We start from the raw sequence: 23,239 nt of genomic DNA on the forward strand, positions 1-23,239 counted from the left end.
GTATTAGCACTGAAATAAACACGCATGTGTCTTTTCTTTCCTCTAAAAGACAACAAACAAAATCTGAAGGTGAACATGAAGGTCATCAAAATCCCAGTGTTATGATATTAACTAGATAGATATATGGAGATATATATAACATACTATAGAAAGACACTATAGATGGGCAGATAGATAGATAAACCCATCAAGTGATGTCACATCCACCCTTGGTGCGCCTCCCCTGCAGTCTGCTGGAACTAAAATATTTGAATATTTCCCCATCGCGCAAAACTTTTTTTCTCGGCTCTGCTTTCAGACGGAGCGCCGTGCAGCGGAGGGGTGTGATGCCGGTGGACGTGTGGACCCTTTGCCGCCGTTGGAGCGCTCTGTCCGGGGTTTGCCTACAGTAGAGACCGCGCGGAGGGGAACGAGAGGACAGAAGCTCATGTTCAAGGACTGCGCCTTGGAGAAAAGTGGCTGCCAGGAGCCCGTAACCATGCGGGTCCTGTTGAGCGTCCTGTACCCCGTCCTCTCCCTCACCATCTTCGGATTATACCCCTCTCTGGTGAGTTTCTTATTTCACATTATTTTCTAATCGCTTGCTGCCACTTGTTTCATATCAGAGCGTTGCTGTAATCATAATCATATTATTAATATGACTCGGGTTTGAGCCTGTAGTATATCTGTATGGTCGCCCCGATACGTGTCCGTTTCTTTTATGGAGGCTGCCATGCCAAACTTCACTCAAAAGTCACACAATTTTATATGTGCTTCTTTTACCACCAGTAATATAAACCTGGTTAGACAAGACTTAGAGGAGCAGCACAGATCCACAGCACGCGCTACACTTCGGTGTGGGTGTGATTCACCTGGCTGCACTTATTTCCACGATAATAATGTTTTTTAAACAGGAGTGCTAATCAGTATGCCTGCCGCGCTTCTCCACAAAGGTGGGCTGAAACATAATGAATCAATACTAAAACTTTCGAGAATGCAGTGGTAGTTAGTGGATGACGGATTTTACAAATAGACCCTATTTAAATGCTGTTATGTCAGAAATACATATTTATTATTCCGATCCGCAATACAAATATTTAACTGCCGTTTTTCATTGCATTTATTTCTAAGTAAAAAATGAAAGTACTGCATACAATAGAACATCGAATTGGCATCTTACTTGTGCTAAAAAACATTACCTTTGTGACTAATCACTTTCAGCCTATTATGCACCCATCGTGCCCACTTGTGGATCATCTTTTGTTTCTAAAATAAATGGGTTACGATGCGATTGTGAGAGCAAGTGCGTTGGGCGAGACAATCATTTCAGCAAAGGCTATTGATTGTTTCTAGCACGTGGTGATGCTTAAGACTCAGTGGAATAACCTCTTCCTCCCCCACCAAGGACAGTCTCTCTCCTGTCTTAATTAAATAATGTGTTCCTGTTTCTGTCTGAATTTGGTTTATCGTTGTGCAGATCGTATAAAGTGCATTTGAGGGAATTGCACGGGAAGTGGTGTTGTACTAAGGGGAAAAGCTGGAATAACTGTGACTTGAGGACAACTCCTGTCAAAGTCCCTTATGATTAATGGAGAAATCAATACGTTGCTCTGGGTCTTCTGACGATGAGGGTGTGGAGCTGTCCACTCGTTGGTGCTGAAACTTCACCACACGAGCTCTCTGGCTATGCAGCAACCCACAGGATGGGATAGAAAACATTATCCAACATGTCATATGCAGTTGTATGATCTTTTTTAAGCAGAGTGAAATGATGCTGACAAATTTGCACCCAATGCCAGATACTGCTTTATACACATGGTGAGATCCTTGGTCCTCTCCTAGTCCCTAAACAATTAGGCGATTCATCGTCATCAAGTAAAACATATCAAATATCTCCTATTCAGCTCCTCCAGTGTGAGGTCTAACCACTTTTACAGTTTCATATGATTTCCAATACCTTTTTTTTTTACTGGTTACAGAAAAGGCAATTTGATGCCGTCAGTTTGGTTATTTCGAACACTTTATAGGTTAAGCAATTCAGTGAAAGTGCAATGGATACATTAACCAGAAATGAGAATAACGTTTGCAGCCATGTGTGTCCCTGGTCCACAGGTTTGTGTCATTGTGTTAACAGAGAGCTCCATATATCTGCTGACATCCTCCCTACATTTTAGAAATACATTTCTGCAGTGTTACCCCTGGTTACCTCTGATGACTATCATTCAGTTCAGTTTCTATCTTTCATCAGTTTTGATTAAATCAATGAATACACCGTTGCCATTGAGGAATGAGTGATATTGCTGGAGCAAGACCTGCATGCAGATTGCTAGCACGGCCCTTTCTGCTTCAGTGAGTCAAAAGATCTGGAAAGGCAAAGCTTTTATAGTAATACGCTAAGCTTGGAATTATTAAGCTGTCACTCACAGGCCGTCAGACGTTGTACAGAAGGCTTTGTTCATTATAGTAAGGGGTGGCTGCCTCTACCTCTTGGTATGCAAGTTAATGCCTCTTTTTGGTTTTGTTTTCCCCATAGGATAATTTTAGCAACCAGAAAATAACCTGTTAAAACACAGATCTATTCTGGATATACCTTCTTGGGGCTAATGGTATGGAATCCCCTTTGCTGTTGCGTGGATATTTCTCTGCATTGTACACGACCGATCCCAGAGGAGCCTTTGTGAGAAAATGAAATATTTGCATAGTTTAGTTTTCCCTCGTGGTCTGTGCCAGCCGGGTAATTACACAGTGACTGCTAACGGCATTGTGGTACTCTCATCATGATCAAAATGATGACTGGAATTTGTGTTTTATGATTACACATTATATCCTGCACCTGGAGGACATATCGATTGGGGGAGAGAGAGAGAGACTTAATAGACTCGAGGAGTCTGACGTCAGACGGCTGCCAGAATTCAACTGCCCACTTAAAATCCACGAGACCTATCGTTCCTTAATGGTCACAGCTAATGGTATAAAATGAAAATAAAAATACATTTTGAGATTTTAGGTCAAATCCAGTGTATTTTCAACATCGTCTTTCATTTTAACTTTTTTTTTTATGAGCTGGTAATGCAGTCGTATCGCCAGTATCACAGTACTTACATTATCTCCAGTATCACATGACGACATATCCCCAGTGCGCTCATTCTAGCTACATTTGAAATTCAATTACACCAACAGTCATGAGTTGACATTTGCAACTGTATGTGTGTGTTTTTGTATAATGAAATGAAGTGGTAGAGACTGTAGAGGGGCTTAATGTATTTCAGCTATGCTAAACCTACCCTTCCCTGTATTGTCAGTCCTTTTGTGCTTACAGTATTGGTGCCATGTTGTTCCCTGGGATATGAAGTAACAGCCGGTTAGTAACAGCAAACAGGTCCAGAGCAAACCTTAATGCTCCCCAATATTTTTGGTGGGTAAATAAACGAATGATGTGCATGGCCGCGTTGAACCAAAATGGAGTAACGGTGACTCATGTGGAAGTTCAGGAGCAGTTTCTCTTGGGGATTACGTCCCAACGCCAGGGGATGGAGCTTTGTCTAGGCACTTGCCCTTTGTGTTAGCCACTGTGAGTATAGGTGACAGGCCAGCACTTTACCACGTAACAGTGTTCAGCCTCAGCGTCTGTTGAAATGTTACATGTTTTGATCATGTGAGATGAAAATATGACCTAAAATGTGATCACCGCTGCAAATGTTGGGAAGGGAAATGTTAAGTTCTTTCATCAATATGACGTCTTGTTGATCATTAATTATATGAAACGTAAAAAGGGGCATTCTCTGAAATGATCGCATGTTGGAGAGCTGAAGGTGTCGTCTGCCAAGAGCTGATGCTGTTTCTGCTTATTTGAGACTCTTTTCCAGCTTACATTAGCATTTCTGTGGCGGATGCACTCCGGCTCGGTAGGAGAATTTGTCTGCCACGGATGCCATATTAAAAGATGAGCGATGCTGTAGGCACACACCTACACACACATATTCATATTTCACCTCACCGTTTCCACCGGGGGCCAAATTAAAGATGACACCCTCTAAATATATGTGTATCGACACAAACAAAGCAAACAGCCAGCCACAAGACTGCCAGCAAAGTCATTAGTTGTAACGCTGCGTGTTTCAAGTTTGAAGCAGGGAGGGGGTTAGTCAGAGCTGATGGACTGGAAATATAGAAAGTCCACTGATGATGGATGTGAATTGTTTATACCAGCAGCAGGGTAAAATATGAAGCTTTTTGCTCGGTCTCGGAGAGATGGTCGACGGTTTGAGTCATGACTTGGCTGTCACTTTCTTTTAATGCGTGCTTTAGGATGTGTCAGTGGTTAGGTATGTGAGGAAGGAACATTTGATGAATAATTCAATTGAATTTATATTTGTCAGGCAATGAATTAATCCTGTTGATTAGTAATAAGTGTCCAAGTACTGACAGTGACAAATAAGCCCATGTACGCCTGAACAGTTCTCTGTTCTTGCATGCCTTGTGCTGTTTCCCGGTCCACACTATTCTATCTAAAAGGAGATACATCAACACAGATTACACTAATGTGTGTCATTAGGAAATGCTTAAAATCGCTGTCTTTTTATACGTGACGATTATGAGTTTTTAAAGTGACTTTCCCCTGTGTTGAGCTCTTTTTCCCTCCTCTGGGTGAATGCATCTCAGTTAATAATAGTCTCAGCCATAATTACAGGAGTTGAGACATGATGTTGAAACTACCGGGGGCATAGTTACGACCCTCTCCCTCTGTTGCCCTCATGATTACAGTAATTACAGCCCAAGCGGAGCCCGTATCACGTGCATATCGCTGGATGAGAGCTGAAAGGCTGGACTTGCGAGGAGAAAGACATTTGTGGTCTCAATAAATTTATACTGGACTCTTTCAACCAGCGAGATGATTATGGGCTTGCTTGTTAATTTATTACTAGCTAAGATAAAATGTAATATAACTTTAAACAGAGAGGAAGGTCTTGGCTGACGATGAATTACTGGACAGAGTTGAGTTTGAGTTTAATGTAGGTTACTTAAAACTTAAAGTATACCACAAGAATACTGGCAATGTGTCTTTCAAATTTTCTTTTTCTTAGTCATATTGCTAAGCTTTTCATTCTCGCAGTTCATATGCTATATACACTGATAACTAGGGCAGATTTACCACTCAAAATGAATAAAATATCAATTTTGGAACAGTTGTTACTTGATTCTCGTTATATAGCAGCCAACCATCAATTTGCACAGCTGAAGGGACAACTTGGTAGATCTGATGAGCTTTAGCTTCCTCGCTTTAAAATGAGAATCTTGTAAAAGGGGTCTTCATAATGAATTTGATGGTTACATCCAGATAGATGTAGATATATAAAACAATTGATGCTAAAACTGCACGTAACAGGCAAAAGGTCAGCATCCTCAGCAGTTGATGATCCTCGTAGAAGATATTGAAATACCATCATATTTATTTTTTGTATCGCATCGTGCAGCCTTGGCTGCCACACTAGCTAACATGATGTGCTCATTAGAAGTCAATAGAGTAGAATAGAATAAAAGTATCCGTTATGTAAACCATGCATTCGAACAATGGCAGCCTGTGGTAGATGAGACCTTATCTTTGCTCTTCTTTTTGTGTGTCACACTTTGAAAAGTCATGTATCGCTCTTGCTATGGCCCCGTGCCCACAGCTTCAACATGTGGAGAAACCCAAAGCTTGACAGACCTGCTTACGCCTCAGCCATAATTGGACAATCACTGTTCTGGGGAGGTACAAACGGTCAATTGTAGATTTCCAGTGCAGCTGCTGTAAAGTGGAGGTCCATACCACCCTTAAATGTTAATTGTAAGCGTCCGGTTTTGGTGTCTGTTCAGAGTCAAAGGAGCACTTCACTCATACAGTGCAGCCTCAAGCGTCATGAAAGAGTCTACAAACTAGTTAGCCAGCTAGCCAATGTAAAATGTACACCATGTACATTTAACCTGCTCACATTTGAAGCAACAAGGAAAGGCATTCTAAGAAACATTAAATCGTTAACCGAAGTAAAAGTATAGGACTTAAGTTTAAGTAATTACAGCAAATAAATTGCCAAATAACTTCAAAGGATGTCCTGGAATGCCCTGCACATACTAATGGAATGGCATCTAAGAGTTTAATGCATTCCTCTGACCGTTTTATACTTGTAGATCCTATAATTGCGATCATTGCTTATTGCACCGCTGATACCAAACCAGTGTGAACACATACATCCGAAATGTATGCATAATCTTATTTTCCTCACACTCTCCTGCTTCTATGTCAGAATGGAGACTGAAACGAAGAGTTTGTTGGCGCAGTTTCAACATCCCTTTACTGGCACCACTGCAGAGCATAATTAGAAGGAGAAAATGAAAAGGTTAGAGGAAATAATCAAGTGAACAAACTTTGCTGCAATCTTTTTTTCTCAAACAGTCTGCATATTCTGTGACATTAATATGGCAGGAATGTCCTTTCCAGGGTTAAAAAAAACTGTTGAGAGTTTCTTACGCAATACTAATAAGCACTCCTCTCACTTTACAAACACTTATGCGAATGTTGAGGACATATTTGATTTGGGCTTCAATTAAATTAGGGTTCTTATCCCGGTACTCTGCTCCACGAGTATTTACCAACATAATCCCAATTCCAGAGCCTCCTTCGGTGAAACATACCCCAAAAGAGTAATGCTCAAGATGAGGGTGCTTAAAACTCCATCAAACACACCATACTTATTCTACTAATCCTATGTTTTAATTTTGGTAACACTGATTTACCCCCTCTATTATCCATCCCACCTTCATTTCCGCATCTTCAGAAAAAGATTTACGCCAGAGCAATGTCCCAGCCGCTTAGTATTCTGCATGTAGCATTCAGTGTGGCCCGATAATGTCCACTGGCTTTACTCCACCAATAACATTTGATGGCTGTTTCATTATCATCCTCCGTGGTGCTCTTGACTGACATGCCGTCTAGTTCAGCCAGAAGACTCAATGAAGCACGCCCTAGAGAAGAAGCACAAGGGTGGGAACGAGGTAACGCTGTAGCTCACTCAGAGACTGTCTTGGGCAGAATGTGCCGAGGTCCTGCAGAATTATCTATTCAATCTTCTCTTTGCTGGGGTCAAAATGGGCAAGAAGGTGGAATGCCTCGAGGAAATTAATCTCCCTACACGCCTTTCATCACAGTCACATTTGAGAGAAGAGATGGCATTTCCTTTCGCTGTGTTTCTTACCCTTCCCTCTTTCCCTCCACAGAAAGCATCAGCTCTTTATCAGCATCTTACTGGAACCTTTTACGGTCTCCGGTTCATAGTTGCCAGGATTGCTGTTGTCTGTGTTTAGGGGTGTTACCATTTGTCATAGCTGTCTTAGATGTCGGCATCAGTCTGGTTGCAGAGCTGGCTGCACATGCGAGTTCATTTTCCCTCTGCCATTAGAGCAAAAATATTAACTCATTTAAGCAGTATGATCATCAGAACTGACATGCGCATTCCACTTCACTTGCCTCCAATACCCTGGCGGCTTTTTGTTTGGACAGGTTGATAGATGACTGGATAGATAGCATCTGTTTAGTGCTCTGTCTTGTGGCAGGCAGGACGGCAGCCTTACTGTGATATCAGATTTAGCTTTATTGGCATCACTGACACATGAATTTGACTCTAAATGTATTAATAGGGCTGTTTTTTTGTCGTTTTTTTATTTTTTTATATTAGACAATGCTTATTCTTATGTGTCGCGTTAAAAGCAGGTGGATGCACAGCAAAGTGGATGCAACACCTTTGTTTATCCTGTCTGGTAACTACTCTACATCTAAGCAAGACTGAATTTGCATTGAATTCTGATGTTCTGCAATGTAATGCACACAGATATCTAGTGACAAAGACTAAAGGCATGCATAACTTAAAAGAGATCTTTCCAGTCGATCACCTTATAGCTCCATCCAGCTGCTTGTCTGACAGCTGTGGGGAGGAAGGGGCCACTTGAGGAATGGCCAGCTGAGAGTAAGCTTGCACTACCATATGTTACACTCTAGTGGCAAAAGAATAATAATGGCTACTTAGACTATTTGTATCCTCGTGTTGCCTCTCTCAGCTCCAGCTGATGCTTGGATATTTGGATACCTCTCTAGCTGTTTTTATCCAGACTGCATTTATAACACATTGATTTCTGCCACGGCTGCCTCTCACCTCACCTGTGGTATCACACTGGGGAGTTCCTCCCATTGCCAGACCCATAGAGCATAGCAAATGGAATCAGCAATCATGAGACCGGCCAAAGAAACACGTTTAAGAGACCAAGGCTATGCTGAGCAGGGTTGAGATCCATTTACGGTGCAGACAGTCATCTGTAGGATATGGACTTGCTGTGAATCTTGGCAGTGGCTAAAACAGATTCACTTAGCACCAAACAGAATAATCCATCTACTAGAGTCCAACTAGTTTTGCAGAAAAAATATATTCTCTCAAGTTAGATGTGTTGTGATTTTATAGAAATGTTACTCAAGTGTAGAAAAATGCTTAAGACATAGCAAATCACTTGGATTATCCTCAGAACTAAACCAATGTATTTATCTAAAATTGTTAAAATAAAATGCATGCAATGACAAAGAATGCAATGCAAAAAGACAGGATGAGGGAGACTAAACAAAGATTGTTTACTTTGAACTAATAGTTGTGCATTGAAAAGTAACGCAGAAAGCAACCCAACCTCTATTCCTCCTCTTTCACCAGTGTTTTCAAGACTGTAATCGTAAATTGCTCACAGTCACGGAGGAGGGCAAAGCAAGTGATTTGGATCTGATGCCAGCAGCTAAGTCTCCCTGACATCCTTCACTAACTCAGCCTTAACCATTTTTCGCTCCCTCATCAACCCCCTCCGAGTTTTCTTCAATCACACAAAAGGTTGATGAGGACTGAGAAAATGTGAAGTGTGGAGTAGGCCAAGTAAAACTGATGACAGAATAACAAACAGCAACAGGGATTCAATTAGATGTGTAATTGGCACGATACCTGTCTGCTGGGAAGATCATGAAATATATCTTCCACGGGAAGAAATTCATTAAAATTCTTGTTTATGCTTTGTGGGTGCTGTTGACTTTGCATGTTTCTACCGAGTGATCCAAGGTTTGGGAAAGCAAATCCACTTTTGTCCAGCATGTCAGCTGTGGATGCAAATAACAACAGTGGTGACTGGTCATGTCTGCTGGAACCTAAGGAATGACAATAAATGAGGTTCATCACTCAAACGTAACATTTTTAATTTCAAGACTAAACCAATTGGTAATGTACATAAATCAATCATTTTAATCTAACATCTTCAATAAATGTACTTACCGACAATGAGGAAGTCCAAGTATAACAGCTCGTAACAGGCAACTCTACCAATCTTATTTAATGAATTAAATACAAAATGTTCACAGTTCAGAACAGCAAATGCGTGCTGACAATCTTTCAATGTTGCCTGCTTAATCTCCTGATCATGGTAATAAGCCACAAATAAATTGCTTTTTTGGAAATAACAATCTTTTGTTTCTTGGAATTATACTATAAAATGTAACACGAATAATCTCCATTTTATTATGTTGCCTATCACAGCCACACATCTACCAATTGAAAATGCAGAGCTGCAGGCAACATTTTGGCCAGGCTCATTAAATAGGAAATGACGTAAGCAGAGTTGCAGCCCAGAATGTAAAATTAAGAATCAAAAGGATTTGTTTGATGTACACATACGAATAGATGTTTCTGTGGATATTTTTTAACAGACTGGTGCTGGTGTAAACAATTAATAACTTAGCCAGTGGATCTGCTGTGCATGATTGGGATTAGAAAGTGTACACTCTAATTGGAGAATGCAGATGGAAGAGACACCTGCTGTCTTCAGATGTCTGTAAAGAGTCACCAGAGTAACGGAAAGGCCTTTGGAGTACAGGCTGATAGCTGTTCGTAAGAATCATTAATTTTTTTACTATATATATACCTGATGATGACACTAAACGAAAGGTTAAGAGATCACCAAAGTTAGTACAATTCATCCTGAGGGGAGCATAAATGTCTGGACAAAATGTCATTGCAATCCATCCAATCATTGATGAGACATTTCTTTTAAAACCACAAATGTCAGCGTCATGGTAACTCCAGAGGGAAAGTCAGGGTTGTTCAAAGTCATGAAGATACATCGTCTGCCTAACCATCAAGAAGATGCAGAGGTGTAAAATCTTTGACCTCTGGTGTTCTTAAGATGGGTGATCACCAACGTAATTGGGATTCATCGTCTGGGGACCGTGACTATTGATGCAAAGGTTGCTGAGCCATTTTAGTGTGGACCAAAGTGGTGAATTCACTGGCCAATACATGCTACTAATATATACATATGTTGGAAAAAAGCACCTCATAAAACTGACAGCCTTTATGCAATATTTGGCTCAGTCAAGCACTTACAGTAAACTAGTCCTGCAATAAACAGTTGCACAGCACGCAACAATAAACATGTGGCCATATTATATTAAGAATAGCTCCAGTCCTGATACGGAAAGCTTCTGCTTCTCTGACGATTAAAAGGATAACTCGATGAACCCCAGTTGTCCTTACTTGAATATTCTAGTCTATTACAACACAAATCTGGCCAGAGAAGCTCTCGGTACAGCATGCATAGACACAATCATTTCAAAAACTTTAAGTAACATTACCTTTGCTCCGCTTTTTACAGTGTATCCTGTGTCATATAGATAGATGTATAATCACGGCACCATGGAGAGGTAACGTTGTGTCAACCTTGGTTCAGACTTTTACCACAAGACTCGGGAGAATCCAAAAGGAGAATCTTATCTTTACCTCCAGACATGCAGAGCCTCTTCACATATTGCATGCCAAGAAGGAAGGACTCCGAGGCCCGAACCATGACCATGGACCGTGCACAACTCATACATTCATTCACGTCGAATACATGTACTTTTTCAACAACAATTCCTTTCCTGTCACCTGGCTATTCCCTGTTGGCCAGATGACAGATACACTGTACTGTAAATGTCACTCTTGGCTTCACTGAGGCTTGAAAAGTTGTAGGACTGATTCACAGTTCAATCAGATCACCTCATAAAAGTCCAGCATTCATTAATGGGTGGGACTAGAAGTGAGACTGACCTTGTGTGCAGCAATAAAAGTAATAAAGTCATGATCATTCTTTATTAGTGGCTATTGGACTGTCTTACCATATTTTAGTCAGAAAGTTGTTTTCAATCATTGGGAAATAGAGGCCTGATTTTCAAATAACAGGTCAATATCAGATAACCCTGTTGGATGGAAGCCATGACAAACAATTGGGCAAAATTATGGTTTGTAGTAAATCGCTCTCAATCAATAACGTTACGCTACACACACAACCTACACACGGATTCCTTAAAGATGTTTGCTACTTGTATAAAAAAAAAAATTAGAAGAAAATTAAAAAACAAATATATTTTAATCCCCAATGCTTAGTGGATTTACTGGTGGAAACCCTAGCTGACTGCAGTGAAACACCTTATTATGTGTAACTTCTTAAAGAAGAAACATCTAAAACCACCAGGAAGTGAGATTATTAGTTCACAGCCCAGTCTATGAATTCAAATTCTTGATTGACATAATACATCTGGTATGAGTTATAGAAAGCGTTAATGCATCTCAGTGCTGATTGGGCTATAGTGACCAGAGCATCACATGATCCCTGTTGTGATCAAACATGGAGGAGTCATACATCTGGCTGTTGTTTTCTGATTTACATATCAAATACTGACATAAAATATTGTCCAAATTACCAACTCTTCAAAAGTATTGATGACTCATGCCTTAACACGACCATTAGTCTAACCATGGTCAAAAAGATGAGGGGATCAAGAGGAGAACTACGGAGGAAACACAAATGTGTCTTGGTAACCTATTTTTTTGTTTGTGTGTGTGTGTGTGTGTGTGTGTGTGTGTGTGTGTGTGTGTGTGTGTGTGTGTGTGTGTGTGTGTGTGTGTGTGTGTGTGTGTGTGTGCCATGCTTTTGCAGAGGGGAAAGCGCTCCAGCCGGGCGGCTGGGGAGACTTTGAGCTGTTGTACGCTGTTTTGTGAGGATGATTAATGACTAGATTTTGGCGCGCAGCTCTGTGAAACCATTGTAGCCTTGGGGTCTGATCGTATTCTATCTGAGATAGAACATATTGAAAATGTGTCTTTGTCTCATCAACAACATAGTTTCTTAATGTAAAACACAATGCTATTAAACTATACAAGGTAAAACATGTTGCTCCAAGTAATAACTTGGCCTAATTAAATAATTATTACTCGTCGGTGCTTGTATAAAACCACCCTTTTATGTCTGTGCTGTCGTGCATTATTAAATCATTTTTAATATTTAAGCATCGGTGAGATGGACTGTTCTGTCAAAGCCATCTATTTGCCTATTTCTTTACTTCTCTGTCTGTCTTCCTTCATTCTCTCCTCAGTACACGTTGGCGCCCTCCGTGTTTATTCCTCACCCCTTCTCATCATCTTATGCTTGCTGCCTTCGTACTTCTCTGTCGGGATGTGCCTGCATACCTACTCTCCTACCTCTACCTCTTTTGCCCTAATTGACAGTCAAGTCCTCTTTTTTGTTCTTTGTCAGCATTGTCCTGTTTTCATTGTTTTTCTCTTTTTTTTGCAGCTACTGTTTTCCTTCATAACCACCTCTTTGACTATTCTACTTCTTCCTAACATACCTCCTTTTCTTCAGATATGTCACTCGTGTTATAATGGATTTTAAGGTTTACCATCAAAGTCCATGGTGACAAAGAACATAAATATTTATATGAGTACAAAAGCATCTTCAGGCTTGTTTGTCTGTTTTCCTTTGATTGAAACGTCAGCTGAATCTTTCCATTGCTAGAGAGCGCACACAGTTCCTATGAATAATTGAGAAAAAGTACTTGAAGTCATTCAAAGTCTATGTCTGAAGTTTTCAAGGTGCACTGTGTAATGGAAATGGGGAACACTTGATCCTGAATGGCAAGATATTCTTTGTGTTTTAGCATAACGCCGTGGTTGTGGCAAATAGCAACGGGAAAATAACTGAAGCTAAAGTTTGAGAAAGATACCGTATGGTCGAAAGAACCGCATTGATAAAGAAAACTTCGATTTTGAGCAAGGACAAATGGACATGTTATAAATATTGTACTCTGGCCCATGCAGTTATGAAAAAATAATGCACTGCACACAGGAAGATTGACCATGTACTAAAACCCCTACCCCTGAATAGTGATTGTCCAATCATAACGTAGCAACCGTAATTAGGCAAAGCAGGTCTCCATTGGCTGGATTAAGAGGTAAACTATAGAAATTGATAGTGGTGTCTTTTTTTTGCCTTTTTCAAAACCCAAAACACATGGTGTAAACTACAGTGCAAGGATGTGTATTTTGAATGTTAGCATGTTAGCACATCCACTGTGTAGTATTGTCTCACACAGCTGCTGTGACTGCGACCAGTAAAACATGACGAATGTCTGTCTCGCTTGTCCAAGTAGGATGTGTAAGCTGTGTATCCAAACAGACAGAAGACCAGGCAACATATCAACACAATATTGAATATGAAGTAACATTTTTCACTGTCCATGATCCAGACCTGAGGGAAAGCTTGACTCCTCTACCCTCCACCTAAAAAAAGTCATGGATATGTGCTTTGTCTGTAATCCAGATACATTGTTGTAATAAGAAGATATTCTCAGTAAAGTAATACCCGATATACTAGTCTGGGGATGGGACTAATTAGTGTGTTTGATCATAATGAAATAGCAGAGTGTGTATCAGTTTTCAGTTTAAAAGCATCCAACATCAAACATCCATATTCAGTCCATATTAACCACTTATTATTATTCAATATTATCAAATTGGTCATGCTCATTGTGTTTTGCTTAGTAGTCTCTTCTTACTACTCTTAGCACTGACACTGTCTGCATAGGTTTTTAATCACAGTGGATGCATATGGAGCTCCATACCTGTGTTGCTACGTGAGGTTACCAGCTTTCCAAAGAGAACAAGTGTCCGATGAATATGAACTCAATGATAATACATGCAGTACATCATCTAAAATATCGATCTAACCTCAGTGCGTGTGCGTTTGTGCTTGCAGACTATCGGCCCAAAGGAGGGCTGGCAGGTGTACAGCTCGGCCCAGGATGCTGATGGCCGCTGCATCTGCACAGTGGTGGCACCAGAACAGAGCCTGTGCTCCAGAGATGCCAAGAGCAGACAGCTCCGCCAGCTACTAGAGAAGGTAAGCGCATGTAAAAGTGGATATATACCACCTTAGTGCAGCATGAGCACACAGAAGCACACACTCTTCTGTTTGAGATGGGAATTAGAAAGGGATAAAGCGCAACCATTTTTATTGTTCTTTTGAGGAGCGTAATACTTGTTTTAAAACATGTTTTGTCATGTGCATTTACCACAGATACGCTGCCACGTTTGTGCTTTTTCAAAATTAGCCCGTTACACATTCAGGCACACAGAGCCTCACCAGGGAAACCCATCAAAGTGTCTTTCAATTTGTTGCAGCGAAAATAAAGGAGCGAAGGGAAGTCATCCTCACTTCACTAGCCAAGTTTATATCATACCATACCATACCATATATACGGCTAAATGTAGATTTGTGAATAGTAACCCTGTTTGGGATGGTTATTTATCATTGTTTTATTCTAGGTGCAGAACATGTCTCAGTCCATTGAGGTGCTGAACCTTCGCACTCAGAGGGATTTCCAATATGTCATGAAGATGGAAAACCAGATGAAGGGCCTGAGGACCAAGTTCAGACAGATTGAGGATGACAGGAAATCCATCATAGCCAGAAACTTCCAGGTATTCTTCACCCTTGTTTAATCACTGTCTGATTTAATCAAACGTTCAAGCGATCTTTTCTATTTAGTTTCTCTATATTTAACGTTTTCATGGGACAGTGTGATGGCCTTTCACAAATACCATTACACTTCTGTTTGAGAGGATCGATGCCTCTTAACCTTTCTTAATGGTAAATATGGGACAACGGCTAGCAGCTGGTTAGCTTAGCTCAGCGTAAAGACTGGAAACAGGGGGAAACTAGCCTGGATCTGTCTGAAGGCAACTTCCGAAAGTCACTGCTCCTGGCCACGAAATGAAATGGCACACAACCCCTACAAACTACAAATTGTTTCACAATGGTTTGCCTATTACTGCTCTGACATGAGTGTGTTATCAAGTCCCCTCATCCGTTGTGTCAACGCTAATAATCATCCCCCTTATTCGGACTGAGTTGTTGAGAATAAGATTATATATATATAGAGAGAGAGAGAGAATAAGAGTTTAGGAGCCTATATAACTCATTGGTCAGTGTGCAGGCCTTTTGTGTGTACATGAAACTAAAGAACTATAAACGCTACCAAAAAAAGCTATCTAATTCAGAAAGCGCTGACTATCTCCGGTAATTTCAGAAGCTGTTTTCCTGCTGCAGTGGTCCAGCGTGGATTGCACTGCACAGCTGGTATGGGAGTAGGGATATCTCGAGTGTGGCAAGTTGCAAGACACTGAATGAGTTGGACTCATTCAACTATGTTGAACAACCCCCAGCATGGCAAGAAATGCAGAGATAAAACCATTGTTTAAGAAAAGAGGGCCAGCCTCCAGCAAAATTGAATTGCATATGAACATTTTGGTTAAACACAGGAATAGGAAGTCCTTTTTAGTTCACCTTGTAAACACATGGTGGATATGTGTGGTTTCTCACAAGTTGAAAGGGTAAATGCATGGATGAATGAACAAATAGTTAATTTCTTCATGGTTGGCTTGTTCCATTAGGCTCTTCATACAACACACGGTCTGTTTCCTCCTGATGAATACTACTCTTCACTTATTGTCTCTTGGGACTATATGTGCTAACATTATATAAAGAGCACTGGAGCACACATGAATACGTGTTTAATTTCTAATAATCAGTGGTCCGGTCTCCCCAGTAGGTATGCTGTTACATTCTTTTGATAACAAATACTTCATATGTACTGAAGCAGGGCTTGCTCCTCTGTTTGTCCCTGACCATCACACCTATCCACGGTGTGCCGCCTCTCTCTGTTTTTCCATTTCTGCTGCTGCCACTGTCACAGGAGCTTAAGGACAAGATGGATGAGCTGAAGCCCTTGATCCCTGTACTGGAGCAGTACAAGATGGATGCTGCGCTCATTTCTCACTTCAAGGAGGAGATCAGGAACCTCTCAGCAGTTCTGACAGCCATCCAGGAGGAGCTCGGGGCCTTTGACTACGATGAGCTCTATCAGCGAGTCCTGCGACTGGACAGCAGGCTCCGCAGCTGTATGGGCAAACTAAGTAAGTGGTGAACATGCGTGTGAGTATGCAGTGATTTCTATTGTCTTATTGGAGATAGTGATGGTAATGGTAATGGGGAATACATAGTACTAGTGGCATTACACTAGTGTTTGCATTATTTCATGCAACATCACAGTCATAAGAGTCTTTTGTCCTCATTGTAAATGGCTGTTGCTGCCGCTGAAGAAAATAACCGAAGGAGAAACGTCTTAAATAGAAAACTCTTCAGCCTGACTTTTTTAATTGTGAAGTATAACACTGCAGACGAGTCTGACCTGTGTTCATTAAACTTCACCTACGTACAGCAGGTGACTGTGTGAAGCCAAGTTGTAGTTGCTGGAATGCTTTTCTCGGCTGTGCTACATCCCACACAAAAAATATGCTCCTTTTAAAAAATGGTTTTGTGTTTTCACCTTGATCCCATTTCATTGAAGAAAAGAAGCAATTAGGTTTTGTTCTTGTGGAGTGTTTGGTACATTGACAGCCTTAATCAGATGTTCCAAAATCTTTTAAAGAAGCCTTTCTGAAAGCCTTCTTTAAAAAAAAAGAAAAAGAGAGTGGGTCGTCTTTTAACCATCAGGTTGCCGGTTCGATCCCCGGCTCTTACTGATTGCATGTTCAAGTGTCTTTGAGGGAAACAATGAAGCCCAAATTACTCCTATATGCTAGGATGGTCAAATTATGTATATGACTATTTTAATCAAGTTTAAGTAACATATAGAGCTGGTATTGGACTAGACGTCTTTAGCCAGAACAATCACAAAATTACTACATATATATATATATATATATATATATATATATATATATATATATATATATATATATATTCACTCTGATATTTGATGTATTTTATATGATTTAGTTTTGAAAGCTAGTGGCTGGCACTGGTTAAGTTGTTTTATGAAAGGTGCATCCTGTGGTAAATAAATATAGTAAGTAAAGTAAAAATATGTTATTTGTTTATTGTGCTCAAACCAAATGTTACACATTACATGTAGCAGCTTGTAACTAAAGATTTTGATGATATCGGAGTTCTGTATATGTATACTTGTGGTGCATTAAATGAAACAATATGGGCTAGGCATGAGAAAGCTGTGCTGCTTAAAACTACAAACTGCAGTTGCACCATTATGCTTTAAGTAAAACCCCCCAAAAAGCAGCTTGCTGCCAGTGCTATCTTAGTATGCACAGAGGGCACACTCTCTGGTGGCACAGGCATGAAATTGGCTTGAGAATTCTAGTTCGAGACAAAAACCACCACAGCACATCTTATCTCTGCATTTCTTTATTAACAGCGTGTGGGAAATTAATGAAAATCACTGGACCTGTTACAATAAAGACATCTGGAACCCGGTTTGGGGCATGGATGACTGATCCTCTAGCATCAACCAGAAACAACAGGGTGAGTTATGAAAGCACAGGAGTGCTTTCTGGGGGCTGTGCAGTGTGGAGAGTATATATATATATTTAGGTTGTGTTGTTAGAATATCACAACGGCTGACAATGGGATGTTATCATGGAGTGGGTTTGATTTCAGCTAATCTATTGCACATTTTGTATCTACATTTCTGCATAATGTAATAGAATTGCATACATTTAAAAAAAATTATAACTTAAAAAGAGGTTGGAAATAGTGTATTTTGATGGCTATATTAGATGTGGGCTGTTTCTCACCGCCCATTCTCTTCATCCTCTCTGATGTAGGTTTGGTATATGGACAGTTACACTAACAGCAAGATTGTGCGTGAGTACAAGACAATGGACGACTTTGTAGCAGGGGTGGTTTCCCGAACCTACAGCCTGCCATTTAAATGGGAGGGAACCAATCACATGGTTTACAACGGATCTCTCTACTACAACAAGTATCAGAGCAACATTATTGTCAAGTACAGCTTCGAGACTGGCAGCGTTCTGGCTCAGCGGGCTTTGGAGTTCGCCGGCTTCCACAACATGTACCCATACACATGGGGGGGGTACTCCGACATCGATGTCATGGCTGACGAGCTGGGAATGTGGGTTGTGTATGCGACCAATCAAAACGCTGGAAATGTCGTCATCTCCCAGATAGATCCTGACACCCTGCAGGTGCTGAAGACTTGGAACACCGAATACTCCAAGAGGAATGCGGGTGAATCTTTCATGATCTGCGGGACGCTCTATATCACTAACTCTCACCTGTCAGGGGCAAAGGTTTACTACGCTTACGCTACGAAAACTTCAAGTTACGAATACATAGACATTCCTTTCCACAACCAGTACTTTCATATGTCCATGCTCGACTACAACGCCAAAGAGAGAGCTCTGTACGCCTGGAACAACGGACACCAGGTAATGTTTAATGTCACCCTCTTCCATGTCATAAAAACCGATGATGACTCTTAAACACGACACTTTTCCAACCACAACTAAAGCACCATCATTTGTGAGACAAGGACCTCCTAATTAGTTTGATTTTGTCAAAATGGACTATGGTATCTTTACTTGCCACTCCTTGAACTTTTCTAATTTATGGCTCTGGATTCTTGGCTGAACTGAGCATGGACACCAATGACTTGATACCTTACTGGAAAACATGTTATACATTGTTTTTCTTTCTTTTCTTTGCTGCTGATCACTGACTGGAATGCCTTATTTGCTTTGTTGGGTCTGGCAACCGAACACTCTAGAAAGCTTTTGCATGAATGTCCACATTTGGTCTGCAGTGATTTCCTATGATATAGCTGTGTTTTGTTGCAAATTTGTTCAGCTGACAGTGTTTGCATTTTTGTCTATTTAAAAGTCTATTTAAAACTATTTAAACCGTAAAGGCAAACAACTTCTCCTTCATATTTGCTTACACATGAAGCTTGCCGATTATACAATGTAGTAGCCTTTCTTTTAAAGATGGGCCTTTAAGATATTGCTGTCATGTATGTAACTGTAAGAACATTTGTATTTTTTATAAAAACATAAGAGAATATCTGTGCATTTTCATTCAAAATTAAAATATTGTACATTTCATTAAAATGGTTTTGGCTAGTACAATGTATATCCGCCATGATCTTATGGAGAAACACTCATCTTTCTGGGGGCCATTTGATCCATGATTGGAATCATGATTCAAGCTGATTCCAATTAGGGAACTGTGATTCCAACACTGAAATTGATTGAAACCCCCAAAAACTGTTTGAGTAGACAGGATCACTGAAAGAAGTAATCAGGAGTCACACCCATAATTCAAGGAGGTTGTCGTGGTACTAAAGATAACGTGGACATACGTCGTAACATTTTTCAATATAAGGACGAATTTGAATAGATAGTGGTAACTGATGAGTGGTGACTATCTCTTAAGAAGGAATGGATTTTCTTCCTCTCAACATGAGGCATTCCGGTCTTCCGTTGGCATTTAATTCAGCATGAACCGCTGAGATGATTCACAGCGTTCACGACCATTTCCTTCTCCTCACCATCGTGTCTCTACAGCATCTTCAATAACAAGGAGACGGTACCCAATGGTGGGTTTTGATGTGTCACAGTGTGGTCTGTCTTTCTTTCTTTTTCATGGGTGAACACAGTCACGTCTTCACGCACATATAATGAAACACGCCTGAGGCAAAGGCACATTTGCATGCGCACTCACAAACAAACACAGACACACGGTTGGAGGTGCTGATTTGATCAACCCTCATCAGTAATCACAGGGAACTACAACATCAGTGACTGGCCTCTGACAGCCGACAATGGCTTTTAATTCAAATTAAGAAAGTTTTCTCTATTAAAAGCAGAAAGTTAACTAATTAGAGAAGTTTTTTGTTTTGTTTAAATGTCTCGAGACTTGAAGGAATGTATCACCATGGTAGTTAGTACCTGCAAATAAGATGCTGCTTTGCAATGATCTTCTTTTGGTGTGAGAATGAAGATGTTTCTAGCCTCTGTATAGCCTTTCTGAGTCTATGTCTTTACTTTAATATCACATGACTGTGTGATTGGGATCTTAAAATCCCCTTCCTGCTGTTCTTCCTAATTTATTGATTCCCCCATCTCGCGGCTACAAGTGTCACTCAGTAAAATGATCTGCACCCCCCTTGTATCAACAACAATGGAAGAAAAAAAAGACCAAAATCGTCATCAGCAAATCTCTACTAAATAAAAAAAGGCTCATGCATTGAGCTTTATTAGCATTGATCTCCCCTCTCGTCCATACACAGCTTGCGGCTGTTTGGAAGGCTGGACGCTTGTTCGTGGAGACAGGAGCATCAGATCAAAGTCTGCATGTTCGACCACACGCATCTTTATCTGTGCTCAGAGGCTGTCACAGGATACACAGCACCGACTGGATTCGCTCCACTGGTTGCGATATCCGGCTGTATCAGAACAGGCCTGCAGTGGCTTCAGGCTACTGGCCTCACCTGTGATGTTTTTGTTTTTTTGGGGCTCATTTGGATTCTTTCAGAGTCACAAGCTGAAGAATTAGCCGTGCCAAGTGGGAAACAGACCAAATACGGAAACCACAATAGCAGGATGTGGATGTAACTTTTCTCTCTTTTCTAAATACAGCAAACGGCAATTTGGATTTCTGTCAGACAAGCCGTCAATTTTAGGAAGAAAAATGTTCAAGCACAGGTGTGTTTAAGTGTGTCTATGGCTGGTCTTTGGAACCATGAACAATTTCAAAATTGTACAATGCAGTCAGGCAAGAGAAAATATACACTATAGAAGATGTGTGAATACAGTATGATAGTCAGTGATAACATGGTATCCTTCTTTAAAGTAGTGCATGTTGATGTAGTATATCTGAGAGACCATGTTCAGCCCACCTTAGTCACACCTTTTAAATGGCACAAACATGACGCTGGATGTCCATCGACAAAAATGACTTCTCATTACAAATACATGAATAAATGTCATACATTCACACACACCACTCCCACAGCACATATAAAACAACATACTATATTCCCACGGTGAATATAGTATATATAGTATATAGTAATGCCAGTTGTGCATTCATGCTCGTCACACATGCTCTCTGTTGCTCTCTGCCATAGTTGTGTATTTGTGGAATCGAACACGTTCTGTACCATAACAGTGCCTTCTGGTGTATTTCAGCAGAGGGGATCGATTGGGATTGCCCTGTGGTTCCTTTTCATTGATCCAGGCGTGGCTCTGCAGGGCTGCCGCACACTGTTCCATTTCAGCTAAATTAATGGAAGTTTCAAGGAAAAGTCATTTTGTTCACATGCTGTAATGACTAGGTGGTATCCGTCAATAATCCTACTGAGTTCATAATTGATTTCAAATTCACCTCATCCTGGATTAGGACTACAAACCAGGGTGCCTTGAAATTCTGCATTCAATTCCCTATAAAACATTTACCTCGAAGGGCTTGTGCTCAGACTCCTTTTTCTGCATTATTTTGTTTTCTCTGTCATCTGCCCAGATTTGATTGCTCAAGGCCTTATGATGTACGCCAATTCCCTTGGAAGAAGCTACAACAAAGATGAATGTGCGCTACACTTTTAAGATGATAATTTCATCCAAAGAAAGGAGGCAGGAAACACCCGCCAGAACTATTTTACAGTCGCGCAACGAAACGCAACTTCTATCTCTGCAGACACGTCAACAAAAGAGACTGAAGTTTCTCTGATGAATTCTAATTGTATTGTGAAATCCCCCATGTCATCTCCTCAAAGCCCTAATGTAATAGATGTGTTATGAGAGACATCCACAGCCACTTCAGCAAAGTGAGAGTTAAGGTGCCACGGCCCAAATAAAATGCAACTTAGCATCTTGTAGAATGCTCTCTCTCTCTCGCTCTCTCTCCATATTGGAGTTGCATAGCCATCCGAGGCTGTGAATGACCTCATAGCATAGATAATTATCATGTCACCCTGAGTAAGCGTTGTGGCTCTTAACATGATTGCTTTGACATGCCTTAATGGAGCCAGAACATATCTGTTGCTTAAAGAGGGCCAAAGGGTGGAAGGAAAAAAACAAAACAAATGATCATGTATTAGATTGCTTACATCCCCCTAGCTTTCTAAATAAGACATGAGGATGTATATAAGTTGACATCGGCTCTGTCAGCTTTTATTCAGAATCCTATGGTCATGTAAATAACCTCACAGAAAGCATTTAATACACGATGTATTGAGGCAAGTCCTTTGGGAAAGATGCATTATGTCTCAAATGGCACATCAAAGTTCATGTTGGATTCATTTGAAAGTACAGCCACAAGGTTGAAAGAGATGATTCAGTTGACAATTTTTTTTCTAATTATCTTTTGCTCTGAAGATTAAATGAGATATACAAGTTTAGCTGAATGCAACTAATCTTTCAGCAATATTTGGCTCTCCATGCCAAGTGCCAATTAAAAAGCTCACTCAATGGCAAAAAAAGGAAAGTACCATTTCTTTTCTTCCTTTTTTTTTAAAGTGCAGCCTAAAAAACATACTTAAAGTAACAATGAATGAACGCAGCAACTCTAGCAGACTGAAGAAATAAAGCAGCAGGGTCGGGCATGTTTTTTTCCTTTCATTGTTGTCTTTCTTCTGCTCCCATGAAGAGAGAAGGTGTCTGTGTGTGAGTCATTGTCACCTTACCAAAACAAAAGTAATTGAAACCTCATATCAGCACCAAGGTTAACATTTTATTTCATGCTGCAAAGTCCAGGTCTTGGTCTGATGTTCATATAAATTATAGACAAGCTTTGTCATTTAGCTTTTTCTGGTTTGCCTTTACGGTTGGCCCAGCGTTCTGTATTTTTCATGGCCCATTCCATGTACCTAAGTGGTTGAACATTTGCATATGAAGGGATGTTATCGACTTGCAGAGAGGGTTATTGTTAGGCTTTCCCCTGAGAGAAGTTTCTGCTTGCCTGACATGTGTAAACACAACAGGGTATTACATATAACATCTCACCACACACCCTG

General features: G+C 40.5%; 1 protein-coding gene across 1 annotated transcript; it reads left to right on the top strand.

The window, feature by feature from the left end:
• Positions 1–427: 427 nt before the first annotated feature.
• Positions 428–18,710, top strand: olfm3a (olfactomedin 3a; the record flags this gene model as incomplete). The annotated part of the gene is made up of 6 exons (XM_079233995.1): positions 428–547; positions 14,107–14,250; positions 14,676–14,831; positions 16,106–16,325; positions 17,624–17,730; positions 18,033–18,710. 6 exons carry the CDS (start codon positions 428–430, stop codon positions 18,708–18,710), a joined length of 1,425 nt encoding a protein of 474 aa, XP_079090121.1.
• Between the last annotated feature and the right edge of the window lie 4,529 nt (positions 18,711–23,239).

The sequence above is a fragment of the Taurulus bubalis genome (assembly GCF_910589615.1).
Source record: "Taurulus bubalis genome assembly, chromosome: 18".
In the NCBI taxonomy this organism is placed as follows: Eukaryota; Metazoa; Chordata; class Actinopteri; order Perciformes; family Cottidae; genus Taurulus; species Taurulus bubalis.